At 37.5% G+C, this 26486-nt stretch overlaps 1 protein-coding gene across 4 annotated transcripts in view; it reads left to right on the forward strand.

Moving 5' to 3' along the window:
• Positions 1–26486, forward strand: part of LOC117215177 (hemicentin-2-like) — a 129156-nt gene that overhangs the window by 57734 nt on the left and 44936 nt on the right. For all 4 annotated transcript variants that reach the window (XM_033461585.1, XM_033461587.1, XM_033461586.1 and 1 more), the window contains exons 7-8: positions 1556–1686; positions 6412–6571. In XM_033461585.1, the coding sequence (XP_033317476.1) occupies positions 1556–1686; positions 6412–6571 (291 nt within the window). The remainder of the gene's footprint in view (positions 1–1555; positions 1687–6411; positions 6572–26486) is intronic.

The following is a 26486-nucleotide window of genomic DNA, read 5'->3' on the forward strand; positions in this document are numbered from 1 at the left end:
CTCCTGGTGCTTACAAAAATAATCACATGTACACATTTAAAACGAACGTACTCTATATTTATGTGTAAATGTTACAACGTTTATACGTAATATTGTATGTGACCATATGAATATATTTTCTATTTAATCTGTAAATTTCATGTTGCGCCTAATTTACGGATAATTAGTGTATAGATTTTGTTAAGGAAGTATCGATCGAATCGTGGCATAGAAACATCAATTCCTTGGAAGAGTGTGTTGTTGTCGAAAAAACATTGTGCGATGATACAGGAAAACATTGGACCAGTTTGATATATTGTATCTTCCTGATCTCAGATCGCCTGGAGGCTGGAGCCAAGAAAGGATTAACAGCGACAATTGATTTTGTTGTTATCAGAGCAGACAATATTGCGTTAAATACAAGTGGGAATTTAACCTACTTGTGTTGAAAATTATGGATAGTAAATAGATGTTTGGTGTGTAAACAGGGTTTATCATGCAAGCTTATATTGCTGCAAGCAAACTGATTGCTTACCCCATAAACTATACCATATACCGGTAAGTACGCGTACACTCGAGAGAAATATACTCCCCTTTAGTATTTTATAAATTAATAAAAATAATTAATAAAATAAAAATAATGTTATTTTCTAACGATAGTGATTGACGATTATAATTCTTATAACTGAAACTCTTTTCATACACATTTAATATTATATATACTCATTATAAACGATTATACACATATTATTATACTTGTACAATGCTTGCAATTGCTAATTATCTCTTCGAAATATACAGGGTGGTTGGTAACTGGTGGTACAAGCGGAAAGGGGGTAATTCTACGCGAAAAAAGAAGTAGAAAATATGCAATAAAAATTTTTCGTTTTAGGCTTTGTTTTCGAGAAAATCGACTTTGAATTTTCGCTCGGTACGCATGCGGTACGTTATAACGGATCTCACTGTAGATCGTTGTCTCGATGGAAAAATTAAAAAAAAAATTAAAAAAAATTTTTATCCTATATTTTCAACTTCTTTTTTCACGTAGAATCGCCCCCTTTCCGCTTGTACCACCAATTACCAAACATCCTGTATATAATCCTCTTATTATAATATTCCCACAATGTTGGACCATTTCTTTATACGTTCATTTGAGTTCTAAAAGAAGAAACAATCTCCTCTTCTCGTATCTTTCAGTGCACGGAAGTTAACGCCATATTTAACAATACTCCTAAGCAAAACGTAATTATATATTTTAATTACAGACAACAACAACAATCTAATAACGAACACAACTCCCAACACAAACATGCACCACACTTTTCAATATCCCAAAAATGAACTTGCAGCATCTCCATCAACCATACCTAAAATACAGATCCTATTTTCCACCTATTTATGATCCAACTCAGCAGCAAACTCCACGCATAAACAAAACAATCCTATTTCTTGCCTATCGCTCTAACTACTTACTTACACTGCATCCAAGGCGCAAAACGTACTCGCGCGCTGGGTGCAGTTGCCCGAAACAAAACATTGTACCATTTCTTACACAACGACATGGTTAAACTTTCAGACGAACCGGTGGTTATGCTCGAGCTTGGGAGCAATCTGAACTTGAGCGCAATCCGCGAGGGTATCGACGTTTATTTCGAGTGCAACATCAAGTCGAATCCGTGGGTTTACAAAGTCTCCTGGCGGCACAACGTAAGTTCAAACCAACCATAATCGCACCCCTTTTCATCTATTAAGTCACCTGATACATTAAAATAAATTAAAATTATTAAAACATCGAATGAAAATAAATTTCAAAATACAAACGCAACGATCTCTTTTACTATACTAAGAAGTCGAAAACAGCAAATCTTGAAATATGTCATTGTTCCTACAAATGGGAAATACACTACCGGCTAAAAACTTGGAATTATCATGTTACGTAGATCTCGACAGACAGAATCACAAAAAGAATCGGTTTATACTTCCGCAATCTTAGAAAACTCTTTGATAGAGTAAAACTCCGTTCGTATGAGTTAGTGAAGGAAGAAATAATTTATATGATTGCAATTCATGTAATAGGAGCCCATTGATTCTCCTCCCACACCTATGATTTTTTATTCATATAATAAAAGTTCACGTTCGAATAAGTAAATTCAACCAACGAGAGTTCATTCGATCAGACATTCACTGGATTCGACTAAATGGAGTTCATATGAACGCGTAATCTGCTATAAGTAATCGTATACAATTGAAAATTAAACTAAGTAAACGATAATATTCTTGATAATATGATTGATAAATGTTTCAAATTTATATTAAAATCAACAAGTAATTCAATGTAGAAGAACAATTGAAGAAGTGTCGACTCCAAATCGTTGATCGATAGTATATGTTCTATGTAAGACGACGACGACGACGACGACGACGACGACGACGACGATGGGAACGGGAGCGATGGAACGCTCGCTAACAGCCGGATAACGAAATTGCGTGGCAGTTCCGGAATCGATAATTTAGAAGCAAGCCTTAATCGAAAGACGAGATAAGGGGGACGGGTTAGCGCAGCTGTGACGCGAAGTTTCTGTTTAAAATTTACATGCTGATACGGGCCGATCGGGAACCAATGTGTAAGCGTTCTTTGAACTAATAGCCAACGTTCCGCATCGGTAAGAAATTTATCGGCGAGCTTCGGGAACCGTTGACGTAACCCTAAGCGCTTCAAGCTTCTCCTTAAATGGAGTGAAGTCTGACGGAGATCATCGTTAATAGGAAGTTCACAGGGGGGAACCGCGGCAAGTGATGTGCACCGATTTTCTTGGGACTTTGATGTTACGCCAGGCGTTAGATGGTTTGGCTTTAGATTGATAGACCAAGTTCCTGGAGAAATATCTTAAATTTCAAATTTCTCAAGTTTGGCATGTCATGCTACCTTTAGGGTGATACGCGAAGGAATCTTGTTTCATCTATTTTAAGATACATATTATATTATCGTTAAGGAATGAAAGATGATTAATAATTAAAGATAATAGACATAAATTAAAGAAAGAATAGTAATGATTAGAATTCATTTCCAGAGTCAAATGAATTTTTTCTTTTTTTACATTTTTCTTCTTTGGTTTTAAGTTGTGTTTGAATTCGATCTTTGTAACTAACAAGTACATGATAGATATATGTAAATATAGATTAAAGATGATAGGTTATTAGCAAGAAGAAATTAAAATTTATTTGTCGATTTAAAGAAAATTCTTCCCTTTTGTAGCTAATAAAATTGTTTTCTGTATTACTTGAATTCAACTTTTGTATTATTCATTGTATCAAACGAACCTTAAGTAATTACATGGCTGAAACTAGTAACAAATTAATAATAAAAGCTATTGAAATAAGTGGCAATGCCATCCCACTTTATTCGCCAATTACTTCGCTTAAGCAGAATCGCAGAATTAACAGAAACAAAAATAGAACGATGTAGCTTTCATTTCGACGTAGAATTTACTGCACAAATTTTGTAGTATAGAAAGCATAGAATAAATAAGCTTTCTACATAAATTAGTAGGTACCTTATAACACGCATTACTATTTATATTAATTATCAAGTTTGTAAAGAGAGATTATATCGACTAATTACAAATATAAATTCGTGCATACCAAATAAACTTTGTACATACATTAACTAATAATCCATAACTCTACACTAATTATCAGAAATTTGACAGAGATTGCATAGATTAATTACAAATACCAATTTCTACAAAATAAATATGCTTTCTATGTAAATTAACCAACAACTATATTACTATATTATTTACCTCGATTATCAAGAAATATTAATCGAAACGTCGCTATTGCAATATAAGATCTATGTGGCTAGAAACTTTTCCATGCATAATGTATATAATTAAATGATCCAACAAATAAAATATTTTATTTACTATTTAACAAAATTTCATGAATTTCGGTGCGTAATTGTACGTGGCTGCGTGGTAATACTTCGTAAATCTATTGAAACTACTATGAACAAAATGACAAAATCAAAATTAAAAGATTAGTCACTCTCTTGGTCGTTTATTCAATAAAATATTTGATCTGTCATGTAACAAAGCTGTATTAATATCGGTACATAATTATACGTGGTTCTGTGATAAAACTTCATCAGGCTATTGGAAGTTCTACGAATGAAATAACTGAGGGAAGTCAATTGTTGTTCGCGACCGATCCGATGAACCAACGATGTGGGACGTGATTGGTATTGAGCTATGGCAATCACAGCGAGAGATTTGTTTAATCATTAGTTGTACCAATGAACGGGTTTCCTATTCAATATTAATCTGTTTGATATTGACGCGTTCAATCTACCGCGGATCACTGATTGGTTACATAGATGCGATATCCCATTTACGATTAACTCAAAAATATTCTTCCAGCATCTCTTAATTGACAAAATTTCCATTTACTATTAGCTTTCGAAAAATATTCTATTAAGAGAAAAAAAATGCAAAAAAGAACGTAAACCGTTCCTGATTTCTTATGCTTTTCTCGCAAGCCGTCATTATTAATTCCGTTTGCGTTTTAAGGCGAATGCATTCTGACAGTACATCTCACCCGTTCTTTAACGCGCCTTTACGTTTCATAGCCCCAGTCTCTCCAATAAGAGAATCGTATATTTTGCATTACTACGTTCCATTGTGAATATTTTAGCCAGCGAAGTGTAACTTTACTCTTTCGCCAGCGTAGAACAACTCCACAGTCCTTAGACGGAAAGTAGGAAATAATTTCAACTACTTCGTTAATATCATTTTTTCGCACAGTTGTTAAAAAGAAAAAATTTTAATTAACTTCATGACGTTCGATTATTCTTATTTTAACCGTCGAAATAAATAATATATGTATGTGATTACAGTAGAACCTCAATTATCCGACGTGATACGTGAAAATCATAGAAAACATTTTAATAATATTACGTTGTACGTGTATTTAAGTTTGATTAATTATTTAATCAGTTGAAAGTTTGGTTAACCGCTTTCACAATACCTGACTATTTACGCTTTTATACACTTTGTGTTAAAAATTTCATGATAAAAATGAAGTTGTAGTAAAGTTTAGAACATTTCGAATAATACAACCTTAGACAGGACTCTAATAACAGAGACTCCATTGTACTTCGAAGTAAATCTACCTATTCGCAGAATTGATAATTCTTAGCTGCAGTTAGGTCAATTGCGACGAAGGCAAAGCAGACAAGCGACGAGGGCTTCGGGGTTTTCAGTTATAGGGTAACACTGCTGCGTGCGGATCTGGACCAGCTCAAATTATATTCCTACTTGTACTTACACTTCTATATTAAAATATCTTTTCTACCTTACAATTTATCCACGCGTTTCTCTGTTTATACATCTAATAACCTCAACAATCTGCTTAACGCTTTTGTCGAAAGTTCTAAACTTTAACAACTGACAGATTTTACGATTTTATTATATCGTTTCTGTTTACTGCATGCCTCTGTCCCGTAGAGGGATTAGTAAGGTTTATTTTAAACGAATACGAAGGCTCTTCCGTGGTATATTGCATTGTACTGCATTATGTTGATCCGAGTTCCATAAATATTTCTTCGAGCGCCTTTAGATCTCGATGTCATTCTAGTCAAGAGGACATCAGGCGCCTTTGTCGATTCTTCGTTTGATTCGAGAACGACCACCGGTACGGAAGATCTCCGCCACTGATGCCAATGTGTTTTGAAGAAATTCAAAGGAGATTTCCGACACTCGAAAAAGGAGAACGTAATACATCGGTTGGCACGGTTGAGAAATTGAAAAACTGTCAGCAGCCTTCGCCTTATTTTTTCCCCTCCCTTTCTCTAGTCATCCTTTCTAATTTTTTCGGCAAATTTATGCATGGAATGGTATCTATCGATCTGCACGCGCATCAAGTTCACGTAAAACTATCAATCATCGTGAACGGTTCACTTCGAAATTACCCTCACCGTCTGCCGAAGTGAGCTGGACGAGGAAACAAATACACGTATATGTTGCTCGCGTAACCTCAATTTGCATAAGAAAATCACAGGACAAAAGCATGATGAGCACAGTTTCGTTGATTTCCTGATTTTGATGTTATTTAATAGAACAGAAGAAAAGGACGGTTTTGCTGGACTTTTAAATTTCCCGTAAATTCATAAACATTCCACTCTATCTCCGAAAAGTATACTTCCTCCGATATCTGATCAGATAACATTTCTATTCATAGTCAATTAAGACAATAATTACAATAGGAATGAACTTAGAGAACTATACATAAACTAGATTTCTAGGCAGTGTGCCGTACACGAAACATTTTAACGACCCATCGTCTTTATTGTTCTTCGTCATCGTCGTTTGTCGAAAAGTTAGATGTACTTCCGATCTATGATGGGATATAGTGATCACGATTTTATATCGACAGGGCAATCCGCTGTATCATAATCCAGCGACAGGAACCATAATCAGTAATCAAAGCCTAGTATTGCAAAGCGTAACACGAAGCAGAGCTGGGATCTACACGTGTATTGGCAGCAACCAAGAAGGCGACGGAGAGAGCAATCCTCTGAATCTGGACATCAAATGTGAGTATATTGGCAATTCAGCTTGGTAATTCTAACTAACGCAAGATGTAAATAGATATAGGTACAGTTCTCTTATGAAGACTGAAATATTGCATAGAATTTGGAATCGTCGATTTAAATGGTTATAATATACACTTTATACTTGCATTTATTCTAATTATAAATTCGAATATAATTACATGTATTCTAATTACAAAATTACGGATAAATCGAACTAGGAAGAAAATAAAAATAATAAATTCTCAAATTCGTCACGAATGGAATTTTTGTTTACTTACGAAAAAATAATTAATACTATAGCTTCGAATTTGGCTCTAAAATTTTTAGATTAATAAGTGTGAAAGATACGCTACTGATCAAAAGTATTCGTAACGCTTGCTTATTCTCTATAAAATATATTTGAATAACAAAATTGCAGATGATGTAAATTATTAACGATACAAGTATTACTATTGACTATTGGATAAAATGGTTGTATAGAAATGGCTGTCTTATCGCCCATCTTCACGCAACATTCCCTAAAAACACAGGAAAAAGTGACATGATAATGAAAAGACGTAGAGGAAGTTCCAATTTTTTTTAAATTTTACAGGGAATACGTCCGTTGCAACTTTGTTCCATTAAAAGTTTGTACCGTGATGTCACAAGCAAATATTACCACGACCCGATCTTCGCAAAAAAATTTAATCAAACCGGAAGAAAAATTTTACAAAAAGGACACAAAGCAGTTACACGGTATAAAAATATAATTTTTAGAAAAACCGTAAACGTTCTTTTCCAGAAAGCAATTATTAGTTGTATAAATTTAATTATTTAGATAGTCCCGCCAATAGTGAAATATTTTTAGACGATTTAGAGTTTTTCATAAAACAAATATTCATTCGAGCAACTGAAGTGAACTTCAAAGATAAAATATTTAACTGTATTAGTTACATATTTAAACTTTAAAAACGCTTAAAATTACATCTATTAAAAATAACTTACACGAGTATCTGTTATCCTTAAATAATATGAAACTATGTTGGTATTGAATATTTACCAAAACCTTCGATTTGGTAAAGAAAAAAAAATTTATAAAAATGTAATATATAGATATATTCTCTTATTTAAAACTAATTACCAGTATTGAATATTACAAATATTAAATAGTTTCTAGAAAAATCAAGTATCTTTGAACGTTAAAGGATACTGCATAAATATTCTATTGTAGTATGAAAGATTGATGAAATGAAAAATCCTCAACAAATACTTATCGCATTTTTCTTTAAATAACAGCTTTCGACATTAAAGATTACGGCCATTAAATAATTCCCACATTCACAGAGGAATATTTTTAAACGTTATATAACTCTGCATAAATAAAATATTTATCAAAATAAATCACGTAAAACCTGAAGAAGAAACAGCAAATAATATCCAACGTATCCTTCTTGAAATAATTATTAAATATTACAATCACTAAAGAACATCTATACAGTCCACAATGAAACGAAACATTTATAAATAGAGTTGAAACGAGATCTGAAAAGCGAAAAGGCATTCGAATAACGCATCTAGCCCAGAACCTGCTATTTCCTCCGGCTGGTTGCAGAAATATGTAGAAAGTATGATTCGCTGCGTTCTGTGAAGCGATATTATGTACAATGAACGAAGAGATTGTTGCGATTCCAGCTTTGTGGATTTATACCAATTCGAATAAAGAGAGAAGTGGATTGTAAGATGGGTCGGAGGGAGGGGGGAGGGGGGAGAGAAAGAGAAAAGCAGTTGAAAGAGGACATAAAAGGTGGTGTACTGACGTGGCCACTAATAGCGTTAAAGGAAACCGTCTCGTAGCAACATGCTTTTGTGACATAATGATACATTTAGGTAGATGTGTACAAAGCTAAAATCCAGCGTCTATCACGGATGTAGTAATACAATGCAATGTCGCACTAAATGCAATATAGTCCCATTTTTACGTTAACAAAGTCTACCATTCTCTATTAACAAGGTCCACGCTCCATCTGGGTTTTCGATACATCATTACTTCCGTTTTTGCCATATAAATAAAATATTGTGCCATATTTCCTCCATATTACGGAGTCTGGTTATTAATTTTATTTTGGATACACAAAAAGTATTATCTCTATCGTCTTTGTAATATTAGGGAGATCCGGTCTTGCAAAATTTAAAATAACTATCGTACATCATACGTGTATGTTAGCATTTTTAAATAATAAAAATGCTACTATTATACGTAACATTACATACTTATTTCTAACAAAAGGGTTTTCAGTGGAAAAGAAACAACACAAGAAGTTACCGTTTAATGTGTTACTTTTAAAAGCTACAATAGTTGTTTGTGACTTTATTTTTGAAAAGCTATGGTCTAGCAATTTAAGAAACAAAAAAATATATTAGATAAAGAAAATGTGAAAAAACTGTTACAGTAATAAAGAAAACATAGAAAAGAATAGAATATATAGTAGTAAAGAAAGCGAAGGAGCCAAGAAAGGAATTATGGTAGCAAGGAAACGATAAAAGAAAGTTAGAAGAAATAGCAACAATAGAAACAAGTAACACAATAAAATCGAGAAGCCACAAGGAAAAATGAAGTTTCACAAGGTGAAAATAGGCAGATTTCAAAATGCTCTCGAACGGAGAAAATGTGGAATTTCAACTTTCTAGAATCTTTTGGGATTCTAAGCGACATATGTCCAAAATTGAAGAATGCCAGTTTTAGGTGAAATGAAATCGAATTACGAAATTGATGATGCGAAAATATCATACAATAATACACGTATTGCACGTAGTCGATAACGTATACAAATGCAGAATAAAATTACTAAAACTTTATATATGAATAATGGATATTATCCATTTTGCCATAGTTAAAATAAAAACAGAAAGTTTCACACAAAATTTTAACACAGACTAAACACTATTTAAATATAATTTCTTCAGTAAACACGCTGCAACGAAAAATCTCACCACCAATTTATATATTATTAGGCAAGAGATTAAGTTAACCATGAATTTATTTTGCAATATGCAGTTTGCTTGGTAACGTATATAGCGCATATATTATTAAAAATTTCATACCGACGAAATTATTAGGTGAAGTAAAAAGTTCTGAGCGCTTTTTCGCTTTATTTCGACGATGAAATTAACATAGTCAAGATTATTCGATTTAGATTAAATATGCGCCGTTTTGTTCGATTACTTTTGTCCATTTTGAAGGCAATTTCATAATTCCGCGGTTGAAGAAGTCCTCGTCCCTATTGGTAAAAAACTTGACCAGCTCATTTTCACAAGCCTCTCTTGAGGCCAGTTTTGTACCATCAAGAAAATTTTGCAAAAACTTAAAAAGGTGATAATCGCTTGGTGCCAGGTCTGGACTGTACGGCGGATGCGATAGAACCTCCCAGCCAAGCTCTCGGAGCTTCTGACGCGTCGTTAAAGATGTGTGCGGCCTGGCGTTGTCTTGATGGAACACAACACCTTTCCTATTGGCCAATTCTGGCCGCTTCTGGTCGATCGCCTGCTTCAGTCTGGTCAGTTGTTGACAATAGAGGTCCGAATTAAGTGTTTGCCCCGATGGGAGCAGCTCATAATGGATGATTCCCTTCCAATCCCACCAAACACACAATAAAACCTTCTTGGCCGTTAATCCACGCTTGGCGATCGTTTGGGCCGGCCCACCGCGATTGGACCACGATCTTTTTCGGCTGTTGTTCTCGTATGTGACCCATTTTTCATCGCCAGTCACCATCCGCTTCAAAAATGGGTCGATTTCGTTACGTCTCAACAAAGAATCGCAGGCATCAATTCGGTCCAAAAGGTTCTTTTGCGTCAATTCATGTGGCACCCATACGTCGAGCTTCTTCTTGAGACCAGCCTTATGCAAATGGTTCCAAACGGTTTTCTGGCTAATCTTCAGTTCCTGGGCAATGGAATAAGTGCTCACATGCCGGTCCGACTCGACGATTTCCATGATTTTATCCACATTTTCGACGATTGGCCTACCAGAGCGTGCCTCATCTTCGACGTCCATATTACCAGAACGGAATCGTTGGAACCACCGCTTTGCTGTTGCATTCGATACTGTACTGGGTCCATAAACAGCACAAATTTTTTTGGCCGCCTGCTCCGCCTTTTCACCTTGGTCGTAGTGGTACTGAAGAATGTATCGAATTTTCTCTTTTTTTATCTCCATTTTCGAACGCTGTAACACACAACTGGCTTCACCGAACACAAAACTGACAAAGAACCTTTTTGATGCGTAATATCACCTTGAAATCGGTGTATACTATGACTCGATGCGATGTGCACATCGTGAGATATGGCTCACTAAAGACATCTAGCGAAAAACGCTCAGAACTTTTTACTTAACCTAATATATATTTTCTAAATGTAATATAATAAAAATAACCGAAAAAAATTTACCAAAGAATGAACACTTTAAATATTATCTTTTTAATACACATACTATAACAGACACTCTCGACGTTAATTTATTCTGTATTATCAAACGAACGATTAAGTTAACGGCAAACTGATTTTTAAAAACGAACAACGATTCGATCAACAGATATTTGAGAGAATTTTCTTTGTTGAAGTTCTTCGGTGACACAGTCCGCGTAACACGAAAGATAGGAGTGCACTTTCCCTGATTTCAACTGCGTCGACTAAGATTTTATCACATCCACTCCCGGGGATCGAATCATGGCGGTCCAATCCGACGTCGATTCTGCTTTCAATTTACAGCACTCCAATTTCAAATTTTCTCTGCGGCAAGAACGTAGAAGTCTGCTAGCTTGTCCATTCGAGAAGGAGCTTCGAAAAGAAAGTCAGGATACATTTACCCCCCTCCCCCCATTTTATCCGCGTTCATTTCGATTTTTGTCTAATCTATTTTGTTTTAATACAGCAGTAATTCTATTCCGCTTTATTTTACTATAAATGCGATAGCTTTTTCAATCTCTATTTTTTTTACGATAATTCGAAATAACATGGAATAATCTGATTTTGCAAAATTCCTCGGATATACCATCGATTTCGTCCATTTATAAGATTGAAACTTCCAACTTTCTTAAACTATTAGAATACAGAAAATGTGGTTTAGGCTTGTTTTTATGCGGTAAGAATCTAGTTCGAATTTTTGGTCAATAAATGATGACTTTTAATCTCTATTTCTACAATAATTTAAGAAGACATAAGATAGTCTCCTTGTACAATATTTTTCAAGTATAGTATCGATCTAGTTGTCCATCTACAAGGTTGGAACTTAGAACTTCCTGACTCTCGGAATGCAGAAAATTAGTAAATTCCGACGTCAAAGTTCGTGCTCCACGGAAGAAAGGCCAAAGTATTTATCCTAATTTCGTTCGTGCCAACTTTGGTCTCGTCGTGTCCACTTCGTAAACCGAACCGTCTTTTCTTCATTTGCCTTAGATTTACTTTAAACTTACTTTGTTCCAAAACTTCGTTCCAAAATCGAACTTCTCTAGATATTCAACGTTTTATCAAATTTCAGCTTAACTACTCTTGACGTTCGTTCATCCAGATGAAACGAAATTTGAAACCGTCTCTAACGATTTTCAGATTAAATTACAGGGTTTATTTTTTATGCACGAGGGAGTCAGTTCAAGCCCTGCGGCGAGATCAATCTTTAACTTCTTAGGTACGGTTAAATTTTGTGCGGGGCTATTTTTCTGCATAACAGAGTTTGACACGAATTGCACGTAAACGATACAGAACTGCAATGTGTGACGGATAATGCTGTTCTCTACGCAAGCACATTGAAATGAAGTTTTAGATTATAATTTTTCTTAAAGATATGATGCATATATTTTAACTTTAATAATTTACTTTAATAATTAATAATACAATTGAGTGTGATATATTTTAAAGCATGGTATGACACATAGACCCACGTCACAATTTTCACTCATAGCGCGATAGTGTTTTTCAAATTGTACTTCGTTATTTATTTTGAAGCGACATCTTGAGGTTGAAGATTCTACGAATCGGCATGTTAAAAAGAGCATCTAATAATGGTATATTTATTTTAACGAAAAGCAACAATTGATATCTGACACTGGCGTATCAAAAACAAAGACTATATATTCTGTCTGTGTATTGTTAACATTATTATAATACATTGTGAAGGAAAAAAGTGTACAGCAAGACAAATGAAAAAGATCATTTAGTTCAAACGGTGAGCGAGCAAATGAGTCAGTAGAGCGAGCTACTATAGCGGTGCGTCGTAATATAAGATGACATCCGCAAAAGCCACTATAGCGCATCATATCTAAGAGGTTAAAAAGAATTTCAAAAGTCAAGAGACTCGTCCATCTAGCAAATATAAAAATTAGAATTATCTAAGAGATAGGTGAAATTTGCTTTGTAAGAAGAACGAGTCTATCAAAATTTTGCTTCTAGCCCAATCTTTTAAAAGAATTTCAAAAGTCAAACAACTCATCAGTTTAGTTTATACAAAAATTAGAAACAGAAAACTTCTCAATGGATCTAACATTTTCTATTAAAGATTCTCTTTGATCCTCCTGTATATACAACTTCAAACCCCCAAATTTTTTTTCAATGATATGAATGATTATTTAAATAACGTCGTCGGAAAAAGACGCGCAATCTCTACATAACATTTTGTAAAGATCAAACGTTGTAGTATATTTCAATCTACTGCCTCCAGAGAAAATATACAAAATTTGCGTGACAGTCAACGCGTGTCAAAATAAATAACCGCAGACATAGCGAACGTGATTAAACCGATCGCGAAATCGGCTAAGCCATTTCACCGTCTACTACCGCGCGTTGGCGCGAACAATTGATCGCCCCCCCCCCTGCCTGTCGTTCAATTTCCTGTGCATAGGTTATGGTGGTAGCCTCTACAGTCGTAATCCTGTGTCTCAAGTCCCGTTCTAACCTACGAGCGAATGACAGTCGGTCTCACCTCGCGTGTCCATATGGTCAGCCAGGCAAATCGGTGTGTAATGGCCTTAACGCCGGCGAACTGCCACGGCTAATCCGTTGGACTGCGCGTCGACCGCCTGGTACACGCTTACAAATGCGGCCCTCCATATCGACGAGCTACCGTCTGACACATGCCGGAATTCACCAGGCCAGGTCCGTGTTCTCGTGCACGATGCCATGTCCGCCGGGTTAAACGGCCCGTCTGAGGCAGTTAAAGGCGACTGCCGCGGTGTTTGATGAGATTCGAATCGTGCGCGGCCGGTCGCACACGCACGCATACTCCTATACACGTGGAACGCAGCACGGATCGTGTGGAATTATGCGCGTGTATGCCACGTGGTCTCCCAATAGCCAGAGCCCGGAAGCGGCAGGAGGATCTGCGCGTCCGTGATGGAGGAGAATGGGATGCCCTGCCCGCTTGGGACGCTGCGTTTCATGCAGTTCGGTATGGTGTCACGAGATTTTGCTGTTCACGTGATTTAGTAGTCGTGGGGTCGAGGATAGAGTTAAGTTTTTGGAGTTTGAGGTTGTGAGAGAAAATCAGAGATAGCTGATGAACAGACCGTAGAGTTTTATGAATTTATACATAAGGGTAATATTAAAAAACATTCATTTTTGGACATTCTTGCGAGCGAAAAATTCTTGCAGGACATTCAAGCGGATTCCTCAAGGAACAATATATGTTAGTAGCGTTTATCCGAAATGTGATGGGAAAATTGAGAAACAAGACTGCAGAGATGAAAAAATAGCAGCGGTCGAACTCATCCACGTGTTACATTTATCTTCATTTCTTGCAAATTTTGATCCACCTACGGAATAACTATTCATGTTATTGAACATAATAACTCTCCGGAAATTTTGGTGGTAAATTAATTGAAATCTAAAATCTGGCGAATCTGAAGTACCACCAGATTGTTGCTACGTGAAAACAATAGCCAAAAATGATTTTCTGGTACTTCGGATTTGCTGGATTTCAAACTTCGATTGATTTATCAGCAGAATTTTCAAAGAATTATTTCGCAGTATGAAGGATGAAGATCAACTGTAACGTATGGATAAGTTTCAACGCTGCCTCTTTTTGCTCTAATATTTTTCAACTTTCTCTTGAGATCCTCTGAAATGGCCTGCACGAATTTTTCGTTCACAAGGAAGACCAAAATTGGACATTTCTTAACATCCGCCTTTAAGATTGCAAACATGCACAAAAAAGATATATGAAATATTTGGGGCATAATAAAATGTCTGGTGTCATTCTTTTCCAAATTTATCTGTATTCAATGGACAAGTGTTCGATTTTCGATTATTTACTTTGCTCTGAACTATAGTATAAGTATAAACTAAAGTGTCACGGAAGTTGTATTGCATAAGTTTATTTCGTTTAGCCTTTTTAAAGTTTTGAAAGCTTCTCATTCGTTTGAAGTTGGCTGTATCAAAAATCTGTCCACGAAATGAAAGTTGTTTTTAGCATAGAAGAGAGAGGAATGATTGCTAGAAGCGACGGGGACACAGCCCCTCTAGTTAGGTTTATAAAAATAGGAATTTGCGTATAAATCTGTAAAGTATTTATAAGAAATTTGGAAATGCAAAAATGAGCAGAATGTAAATCATTTAAAGATTGTATAACATATTCAAAATAGAATAGTCTCTATAATATTCAGAAAGTAGGACGATCTTCTGCCTAGATTCAATTTTTTTAATTACATTCAGTAGAATGTGAATTTGCATAAAAATCTGCAGTCTACTGATGGGAGTTGTTAGGTTGATTAGAAAAATTTGTTTGTTAATATTGTTTGAACAATAACTTCCTGAAAACTTCTTAAAACTTCCTTTCCTGGGTCGTTACAACAAACCCAAAAAAATCAACAAACGAAGATCATGACTGCTCAGTTATAAAGGAAACAGAAACGGGAACTACACAAAAGAATGATGAGAAGAACAACAGCAACAACGATCTATCACACCAGAATGAAAGTTGGAAGGTTGTAACTCCCAGCAAAAAACGAAAAATAACATCAAATACAAATGCTAGGAGGGCTGGAGAAACGGAAAGGCAACAATGGCTTCAAGAAATTCCTCTCCAAAACTCCTTCAGCGCACTGCCACAAGAAATGGAATTAGACCCAGCGGAAAAACCAAAAACACACACCGCCAAACCACCACCAATCTACATAGATGCCCAAATTATAGACCCCCTAATTGAACTGCTAAACATCATGACAGGTAAAGAAAATTACAGCATTAAGCAACTAAAACTGGACCAGGTAAAAGTCCAAACTAATACCCCGGAGACTTATAGAAAAGTGGTAAAAGTGTTAAAAGAAAAAAACGCCGGGTATCACACTTACCAGCTCGATACTGATAAAAGTTGCAAAGCAGTAATCAGGGGAGTACACCCAAAAACAAATACAAAAAACATATGCGAGGAACTAGCTAAAATCGGACACCAGGCATCAATTCAAGAATCACTACACCTCGAGGTAGAATCCTGGAAAACTACATTAGAAAAAATAACCTTAATATACTATCCACAGGAAGACCGACATACTGGCCGACAGACCTGAGCAAAATACCTGACCTACTTGATTTTGCAGTTACTAAACGCAAATAAACTAAATATAGCACCCTGCCTCGAGCTTACCTCCGATCATACACACATAATAATTACATACAGAAACAAACCAATACTTTAAAGCAATTCAGAGACACTATGCAATAAAACCACCAAATGGCAAACATTTAAAGAAATAATCGAAAGCAAAATGAACTGCAACATCCCATTGAAAACACCCGAACACATCGAACAAGCAGTAACAACATCTACAGAAACTATTCAAGAAGCAGCATGGGCAACCACTATACCTGAATCAACCAACAGACAAACAAAAATAATTCCATTAGACATCCTCGAAAAAATTAGAGAAAAAAGAAAAGCGAAAGCAAAATGGCAAGAACGTAGAACACGAGAAAACAAAAAATAACTAAACAAACTTGCAAAGGAAGTAAAGAACAAAATAAAAGAGTACAACAATAACGAATTCACAAAATTCATAGAGTCACTCTCTGCACACGAGAACTACAACTACTCCCTATGGAAAGCCACAAAAAAAAAAAAAAAAAAAAAAAAATAAAGAAGACAATAAAAATGGTCCCAGCAATCAGAAGAGCAGATAACACATGGGCAAGAAGCAACGAAGAGCAAGCTGAAGAATTTTCCAACCACCTATGCAACACATTTACACCACATAATATCAATAACAGCAACCACAATTGTCATACAGACGAGAATGCGCTAACCACTAGTACATCAACTGACAAACACTGCACCATACCTAAAACAACAGCACAAGAAATTAGAAACATAATCGAAAAAACAAAAAATAATAAAGCACCAGGAATCGACCTAATCAATTGCGAAATCTTGAAAAACCTTCCGCCAAAAGCGATAAGACAAATCACAATAATATTTAACGCAATACTAAGAATTCAATATTTTCCTAAACTATGGAAACTGGCACAGATCATAATGTTACCTAAACCAGGCAAAGATCCACATCAAACTACATCATGGAGGCCAATATCATTACTTCCTGTATTCTCTAAAATACTAGAGAAAATAATTTGCGACTGCATAAAACTAATAATAGAGAAGGAAAAATTAATACTGGATCACCAATTCGGATTCAGAAACAAACACTCCACTATAGAGCAAGTGCACAGGCTAGTCACCGAAATAATACTAGCACTAGAAAACAAACAATACTGTACAGCCCTCTTTATGGACATACAGAAAGCATTTGACAAAATAAACCACGAAAGCCTACTACAAACAATCAGGACACAATTCCCGGAGCAAATGTGCTAATTAATTAAATCCTACTTAAGCAGCAGAACCTTCGTAATAAAAATCAAGGACACATACTCCGAAGTCAAAGACATCAAGGCAGGGGTTCCGCAAGGAAGCGTCTTAGGACCAATACTATACACACTATACACGGCCAACATACCAACAACTACCAATAGCAAAATACTGACATTCGCAGACAACACAGCGGTACTAGTCAGGCACACTAACCCTGTAACAGCAGTCACATTACTACAAGAACATATCACAAAAATAGAAAAGTGGCTAGAAGTTAAACAAATTAAAGCAAACCCCAGTAAATGCAACCATATTACATTCACACTGCGAAAACAGATACCAGCAAATCTTTCTGAGGGGCACGCACATAATTCAAACAAGGCAAGTCAAATATCTAGGACTCCACATAGATACACAACTCACATGGAAATAGCATATCAAATCAATAACAGACAAAATACAGACAACAAGGAGACAAATGCATTGGCTAACAAGTAGAAAATCCAAACTAAGTATAGAAAATAAATTAAAAATATACAAAACGATCATAAAACCAATCTGGACGTCGAGATACGACTATGGGAAACAGTAGCAATGAGCCATATAAACAAAATAGAGACAATGCAAGCTAAAATTCTTAGAATAATAGTAAACGCCCCATGGTACGTTAGACACGAAGACATTTGGAAAGACCTGGGAATACCAACGGTCAAGGAGGAGATTAGCAGATGTGCAAGAAGGTACAGAGAAAGAATAGCAACGCACCCGAAGCGGCTGGCAACGGAAACAATCAACACATCAAGCATAGAAAGAAGACTAAAAAGGAAACACCCAACAGATCTCATAAAGGATATAACCTAACTGTTAGAATTTAATCTCGGAATTAAGATTAATAATCTGTGAAAGACACAATTTTGTGTTGAAATAATATTATGTGATATTTATTAAACAATTATTACAGGAAATATAAGTGAGTGTCGTGGAATGTAGACAGTTGGCTAGTTATTCTCAGACTGACTGACTTAGTGACCCATGGCCCTTGAAAAGGTTTTGAACCCCACTCTCTATACAGTAATGAGTGTGACCTGTGTAGATGTCTGTGTGGCGTCACATGTGCCACGGAACCTTCTAGTAGCTTCTCGACGTGCCCAATGTTCCATCCATATCCTTACGCTTTTTCCGTCGAATTCTCGAAAGAGCATGCACGCGTCAGCCGCCGCGGTACATCTCACGAACGCACGCTAGTGGGGATATCGCTGGGCAACGAAGGGAAGAATCCGTTCGATCAATCACCTCATCTGTATGCGATTAATATCGTTGTATTCCAACACTAACAAACACGAAGATGATACCCCGCTGGGGGTAGCCACCCGCATGATAATCAAACAGCCAAAAAATTCTACCAAATATCCAAATCGGACAAATTGTGAATGTAAACATCTAAATAAAAAAAAATCTGGTTGCCATCTTGCCCGCGGTGTGTGGCCTGGTGTAGGTAGAGTGTCGCCAGACGTAACACAATGATAGTTTATTATGCGTTTATACATTTATCTTGCTACGTGATATCTATATGTATACGATATTATCGTAGAAAATATCTCTAATGTTAAAAATTGAATGGGGACTAATCTTCAAACTCAAAACTTTTTATCACAATTTTCTTCATACCAAATCAAAACAATTATGTCGTATCGGAAATGTACTATTGAAAAAAATTAGAAGATTCTTTTCTGTGTCAATTTGATTTGTGTGCTCAATTCTTCCTATTGTGTAACTTTCTAAATAATTACTATAGAATCAATTTTTATGACAATGTTAGATTGAATAACGTATCAATCTATTAATTCTATATCATCTTCCTTCATCTTTGTTTGTGTCACGTAAACTTGAGGGTTGGATGATAAAGTAAAATAATTGAGTCGTAACACAACTATCAATTTTGCTTTTATTAAACTTTATTATGAATTCAGCAATCACAATGGAATATACACTCCAACAACTTTATGTAGAAACTAGTTACACTGATACGTTAAGTACGCGACCGGTCTAAGGGTAGAAACTCGGTAAAAGGTGTTGACTATTCTAAAGATAGAGACTGAGTAGTCTTTTGTGACGATGTTGCGGCGGAGGACAGCGAGGGATGGGTGTGTCTAAGGCCACGAGATGAGCTGATTCGTTGAGGACAATTTTAGTTAGAAAAGTGAGGGCGATAGACATTGCTTTCGATTGAAGCATAAGAACCCTGGTGGTCTAGGAAGGGTCTTAGCTGCCCTTGAGAAAAAGTTGCTAAAGGAAAATACCGAACGTCAGAAAACTAACTTTCCGTATCTTCTCGTAGTAAATAAAATGTAAAGAATACTGGAAATAGAAGATGCTTGTTTTTTGGTCCGAAGGATCTTAACTATGAAAATGCCAAGATTTATGGTCGGCCCTTAAGACTATTGAGGGTACGCAGTAAGAATGCGTAGACATCTGGATGCCATCTTGCCCTCGGTGTGTGGCCTGGTCTCTGATGTGGATTGAGATTTAATTTGATGTCACATTTGCTTGGCTAGAACAATAGATCCATTTATATTAGTGTACATCCATGGAGGAACCAGTGTATCCAATAAATATGGAGCACAGCAAATATGGATAATACAATCGATCTGTGGCGGCACTCGATAGCACAAATACCGCCACTCGACATAAACAACTAACGGACGACGGTAGCGCAGTGGTTAGCGCAATAGGTTACGAACGTCCGGGACGCGGGATTGAATCCCAGCGACCGAAGTTCAATTTTTATTCCACGATCTTAAATAGGAAGAAAATATAGCAGTACCCCCAGCAGCGACATCTACAGCCACCAGCCACAATCATCACGGACACGACTTATACACCTCAAATCTATAGTGGCATTAAAGCAAAATAACCACCCTTAGTTGATTGGGCCGTTAGGAGGGACTACTCCTCCTAGCGCTTCGTTGTCTGGGCCGTCATGCAAGTCCGAGGAGGGGGGGGGGCAAACCCTCCCCGGCGTGACGGCACCCTCAATGGATAATGACTTCTCACCCTTTCACCCTCGGCGCGCTCCTTTACGAGCATGACTTCGTCGCAGTAGGGCCGGACGGCGATGTAATCCTATTGCCCCCTCAGCATGGCCTCTACGATCGCCTCGGGGGCCAAACTCTCGCCGATAGCGAGCCGTAGGACACGACGCGGTTCCTCCCACGCCGGACAGAACTCCAGCGTGTGCTGTGCCGTGTCTTCCTCTTCCTCGCAGTGGTGACACGTGCTGGTCACTTCCCGCCAAACCCTTAGCAGGAAATCCCCGAATGCTTCGTGCCCGGTGAGCACCTGCGTCATCCTGTATGTCAGCGGAAGCTCGCCACGATCTCTCCAGGCCACCCAGTTCGGTAGCGAGCGGTCAGCAGCGAGCTGAATGTGCCACCGTTCCCAGGCTTCGAGCCTTGCCTCCTCCTGGACGTCACGGACAGACTGGTCGGCAGAGGGAGGATCCCCGCCCGAGCACGGGCTCCGCAGTTGATGGTACACCCACCGAAGCGCTAGGGCACGTAGTTCGAACGGAGGAGACGCTGCCAGCACGGAATCCTCTGCAACCTCCTCAGTGGCAGTAAGCTGCGATAATTCCTCAGCAGATCTTCCGCCCGCACCGGGGCCCCGGACAGGACTCTGGATCGAACCACTCCTTAGTACAGTTGACGAACTTCGACTCCAGCCCCGCCAATGTTTGGCAATAGGCCGCATAAGGCGTTGGCTGCGACCGTCACTTTAGGGACCAGGAGCTCAAAGTGCGGCCCGAACGTCCATTGACTGTCGATCGTGAGGCCCAGGTATTTCATCTGGAGTCCTACCTGTATTTCCTCTCCGCAGATGTTCACACAGAGGCCAGGAGAAGGGATTCCTCCTCTATATAGTGTTGCTCGAAGAACCACATGGCCTCAGACTTGGCAGGTGACACGCTTAAGCCCAGCTCCTGAATAGCGCGAACCGCGCACGCCTCGGCAACTTCGCCGAGTTGGAGTGTCTCATAAAACCATCGCCCCCGGCCAGGATCAAAGTGTCATCGGCGTAGCAGACGATGCCCGTGTTCGGAGGCAGGGGACAGCGAAGGACTAAGTCATACGCCGTGATCCACAAAATAGGCCTCAACACAGAACCCTGCGGAACACCCCACTCAACACTCTATTGTTTCTGTAGGCGACCCACTTGTCGCTCAGATAGGCCCGGATGACACGGACAAGGTAGGGGGGAGGCACCTCGAAGCGTTCCAGCGCCTCCACTATCATGTCCCAGCGAATGGCGTTGAAGGCGTTTGTTACGTTCAGCGAGACCGCCAACGCCACCCCGTTCTGCTACACCATGGCCTCCGCCATAGCCCTTACACAATTCACCGCATCGACGGTCGAGCGGCCCCGTCGAAAGCCGTACTGGCTATCGTGCCATCCGGGCATCCGCTCCGATATATGGGCCTCTAGACGGGTGGCGATTATTCTTTCAAGGAGTTTGCCCACCTCGTCCAAAAGGCACACCGGTCTGTACGCTCCTTCGTACTGGAATAAACTGTATAAGAAACAAGGACATCGATTCTCAATTTATTACATCTTTAACATATATATTCATGCTGTATACTAACTTTCTATTTAAATTAACTTAAATTTGAAAGAAAGACTTTCGCCACAATACATTTTCGTCTATTTAGCACCAATGAATTCTCGTCTCCGAACAGCTGATTGCTGTCTTGTTACAGTATTGTAATCGAATATGACAATTAGCCAACGAAATTGGTATGGTTCAGGGTGCGGACTCCGGCGTCCAGGGAGAATGAGTTCGTGGGAAAACAAATCGTCCGCTCGAAATTTCGCTTCTAGAGACCAAAAGAAGTTGGAGGATGGGGTAGGGACGCATACGTGTCACTCACGAATCGGTCGATTCGCCGCACGCAACGCCATCCCCATCTGCATACGTGTGTACACGAATATACATATGGCAGCTATGCAAATCCACTCACTAAACCTGTCGTAATGATTTAGCGCAGCTCTTAATGTCTCTGCAGAAGACTGACACGTGGTCCCACTCGCGAGACTGTCTTATGAAACATTGTTTCTACAGACCATTTTACCCTACCCTGGAAGTTGTGTCTGGTTAAGTAAGGAACGTACGAAGCAACGTTTAATGATATACGCTATCTCACGAAAGTATTCGAATCTTTGTTATGGGAAACTTTTATGCATACAATTATGTGTGTTATGTAAAACGTTTTGATTTCATTAGCACAGTAATCAGACACGACAAATAGAATATTATACAAGATATTGTAGAAATTACAAGATATTTAGCATAAGTATATAGAGACCACAAATATATTTAAATAGTCAATTATTTGAATACTTATCGTAGCAAACATCTATGTATATAATTATGTGTGTTATACAAAACATTTTGAAATTCCATTAACACTGTAATGTGACACGACTACTATATTAGTAAAAGTTGCAAGAAATTTAAAAATGTATATAGAAATTATACGGTATTTAATACAAGTATATAGGGATCATAAAAATATTTAAACAGTCAATTCTTTATTACATTAATAAATCTCATCACTTCTAGCGAAACTGTAAAGTATAATATTCTTATTAAATATATATTTTCAAAAAATATCTTCTAACTTCTGTATAATATACATTTTCAAAGTTGATATACATTAATGTAATTTCAAATGTTACCAATATAATCGTGACAGTTGTGTCTCATTACAGTATTAATGAAATTTCGAAATATTCCATACATACGTATAGCGCATACGATGTGAATATAATAAAAGATTTCTTACGATAAATGCTTTTCGTTAGTGTGAATTCACACAATTTACACGCTATTCCCGCTCACCTTCGAGTCTCCGTAAACCACGCGTTAGGCGACACTCGCCGGTGACGCGAATTAGCTTATTCCAACGAGCGTGGACAATTCGCCGTCCGGAGGAGTCATTTCCGGGGTAGCAGAGTGACTGCAGCTCTATAGGACTCAATTCGTTCGCGTTTCCTTTTCAAGCTCGGGTCACCTCTCCATCGCTTTTGTGTTTCGTCTGGTAATAATTTACATGCAAATGGAGGCGTAAGGAGGCAAGAGGCAGACCACAACTTGTACCACCAAACTGTCAGAGAAATAGAGAAAGAGGGGAAACGGAAAATATAGAGAACGGAAAGAGACGAAAAGAGAGATGGACGGGTTTCGGGCTCCATTTATGGCGATAACGGAGCTTAAGATTTCAATTCAGTTTTAGGACATATTATTATGCGCAAGCGAGAGGGAAAAGCGCACCTCTTTCTTCGACGTTTCGTTCGTTGGAGATCTTAAGCCGCTTAGTTGCCTGTAAAATGGCGAAGCCGAGTTCTCAAGCGCGGAGAACAAAGAAGGCGTGGATTAAATGCAAGCCGAATTCACAATGACGTTCAAATCGTACGAAAAAACGGATTACTAAATGGGATATAATTGTCGGATAGCCAGGTACCGAGAATTTTAACCAACAGATCTCCTTCCGATGGAACGTCGTTTAAACCGTTTACTTATCTTCACCGACGGGGAAAATGTTCCGTTGAGTTTGCTAAATGGGCCGACCAAGCCACCTGTACAACCGTCGCCGTTTCAAAAGCCACGGTCACGCTGCACTCTCTTGCTTCCTGTTCGAATAATGTCGATTGTTTTGTGAACTACTAGTAGTTCAACAGTTTCCTCGAATGGTTTTCTACCCTTCGAGATGGAAAAGGAATTAAAGTTATAAATTGTTACAGGTATTAAACTAGCAAAAGACTTCAATTTTTGTAAGGAACGATGAATTTACTTTTTTGTTTTTAGGGTTGACTTTAGTGCTTCTTATATTTATGGGTCGTTGAGAATATAGAATTATAGTTTTCTTTTGGGTAATGAATATCTCTGCTTTGCTTAGGAAATTGTGTTAATTATTATTAATTTATATTTTATTATTATTAATTACTTTTTTTTAAATCGAGACTTACATTAGTTTGGTTTGGGTTAAAATAGATTCTATATATCGAGATGTATTTTAATCTATGTAGTTTCTGTTTCGGTAGTATAAGTCAATCATTAATTTGCCGTCTAGATTGTGTACCTGCTAGAATATTTTCTGATGAAATTTTCAAAAATATCGCATAACATGTAATGTATTCATAAAAATATTCAATGATAACATGAGTAACTGCATAAAATATACTACTATAAATATACTACTATATGATATACTATTATACATAAAATTTTTGACGCAAACGATAAAGAGCTTCTTTCTTGTTTTGTTTACTCTTGTAAACAATAACGGCTATTACGATCGGATAACGATACAAAACTCCTCGTATAGAGACAAAAAATGTTGGGAAATTCGTGGTTGCGATGATAGTAGATGCGGTTTTCCCGAGTACAAACGTTAGGCTGTCAATAAAGCAGTCTAGGGCGGATGCGAAGGCCGAATGTGACAACCTTTAAAAATTCACAGAGCTGCAATGCGTCGCGACGTCTAACACGATCACGTCGACGTCAGTAACGTCTTTAGACATCCAGACGGATCGATGCCCTCGTGTTCGCGAATCAAGAAAAGTCCGAACTTCATTGTCGTCATTCGATTTTCGTCGTAATTACATTTCTGCCCCTTTCTCTTTTCCCCGGGGAGAGAAACGAGAATCGAAGTCGTCCGGCCATTTTTATGAATGACACCACGAGGGCAACCACCTCTCGTCCTCCAGAAATTGAGAGGAATTTATTTCGAGCGTAGTCTCGACGTAGTGTGATTAATAATCGAATAGATTGCGCCATTTCTATTTCAACGTTCTCCACGCGATACAGTCGTTTCTAAATTTGAACGCAAACAGACACTTTGTTAATGATCTCAGCTATCAAATGAACCATTTCGTAAGGACTTTTCTTCAAACTATGCGCCGCTGTCGGCTAAACTGTTCGAGAAAATATTTAATCTTCGCATCGAGAAGTATTTCGCAAATTATTGCTATTGCTATTATTGCTATTGGCTGCTTAGGATTTATTGAATCGTTTTATTTCGAGTTCCGTAAAAATTGCTATTTTATTTGCTGCGTATAATAGTGGACATACGAGTATATATATATTTGTAAACTTATATTAGATAGTTTTAAGCTATTATTAATTAATATATAGATTCCAACTAAACGTTTCATAATCTCTTCAAACTATCTTCTTATACGCGACCTATTATAGTGTCTTCCAAATTAGACTCCTTCTAATTTTAATTCTAATTCTATCATCACAAGACATTGTTGGTCTATTTTTCACGAAAAGCCTCAATCGTATTATATTCGATCCAACTATTTACATCTCGTTCCAACCGAACTTCTTCAAACAATCTTCTCATGCACGATTTATTTCAGCGTATTCTAAATTAGAATTCCTCCCAATCTTGATTCTAATTCCATCATCACAAGACGTTGTTCGATACTAGCAATCGTAACTATATAATGAAATAATAATCATAACTACGTCTTCTCCAAAAACTTTTTTGGGGCCATTAACAGAAATCGCTGAATTCAGCAAAGTAGTGTTCCATTTCATATTTCAATATCTGAGACCCAACTATGTCTCTATGTTTGAGTTCAAACTTATTCATCAACTAACCTCTACCATATCTATAATTAGTTTCATCTCAGTCAACCAAATCAATCTACAGACGAAACAGGCTTATTTTTTACTTTCGTAATACCATGTTTTTGGTAATCGTATGAAAATATTACTAAACGATACTAAATTTTAATAGACTCGGACCCTATTAATTAATAGATAAGTACTACAATAAATGGCGTATTAATATTTTTAATGACCATCGTACTTAAAAGAATTTGCATGTACAACGATAGAAATACGATGTATTATGATAATTGATTATGATAAATAATAGTTGGAGTGAATTCAATGATCTCCTCGGCCCAGTTCCGTCGTAAGTTCACTTATGGTTGTGATACACGTGTTTGCGTATACACACCGCCCGGGTCCACTCTTACATCCCCTTTCATCGTCGCGAATTCCATGCACGTACGT

Source organism: Bombus bifarius, unplaced genomic scaffold, assembly GCF_011952205.1.
Source record: "Bombus bifarius isolate JDL3187 unplaced genomic scaffold, Bbif_JDL3187 scf7180000009432, whole genome shotgun sequence".
Lineage (NCBI taxonomy): Eukaryota > Metazoa > Arthropoda > Insecta > Hymenoptera > Apidae > Bombus > Bombus bifarius.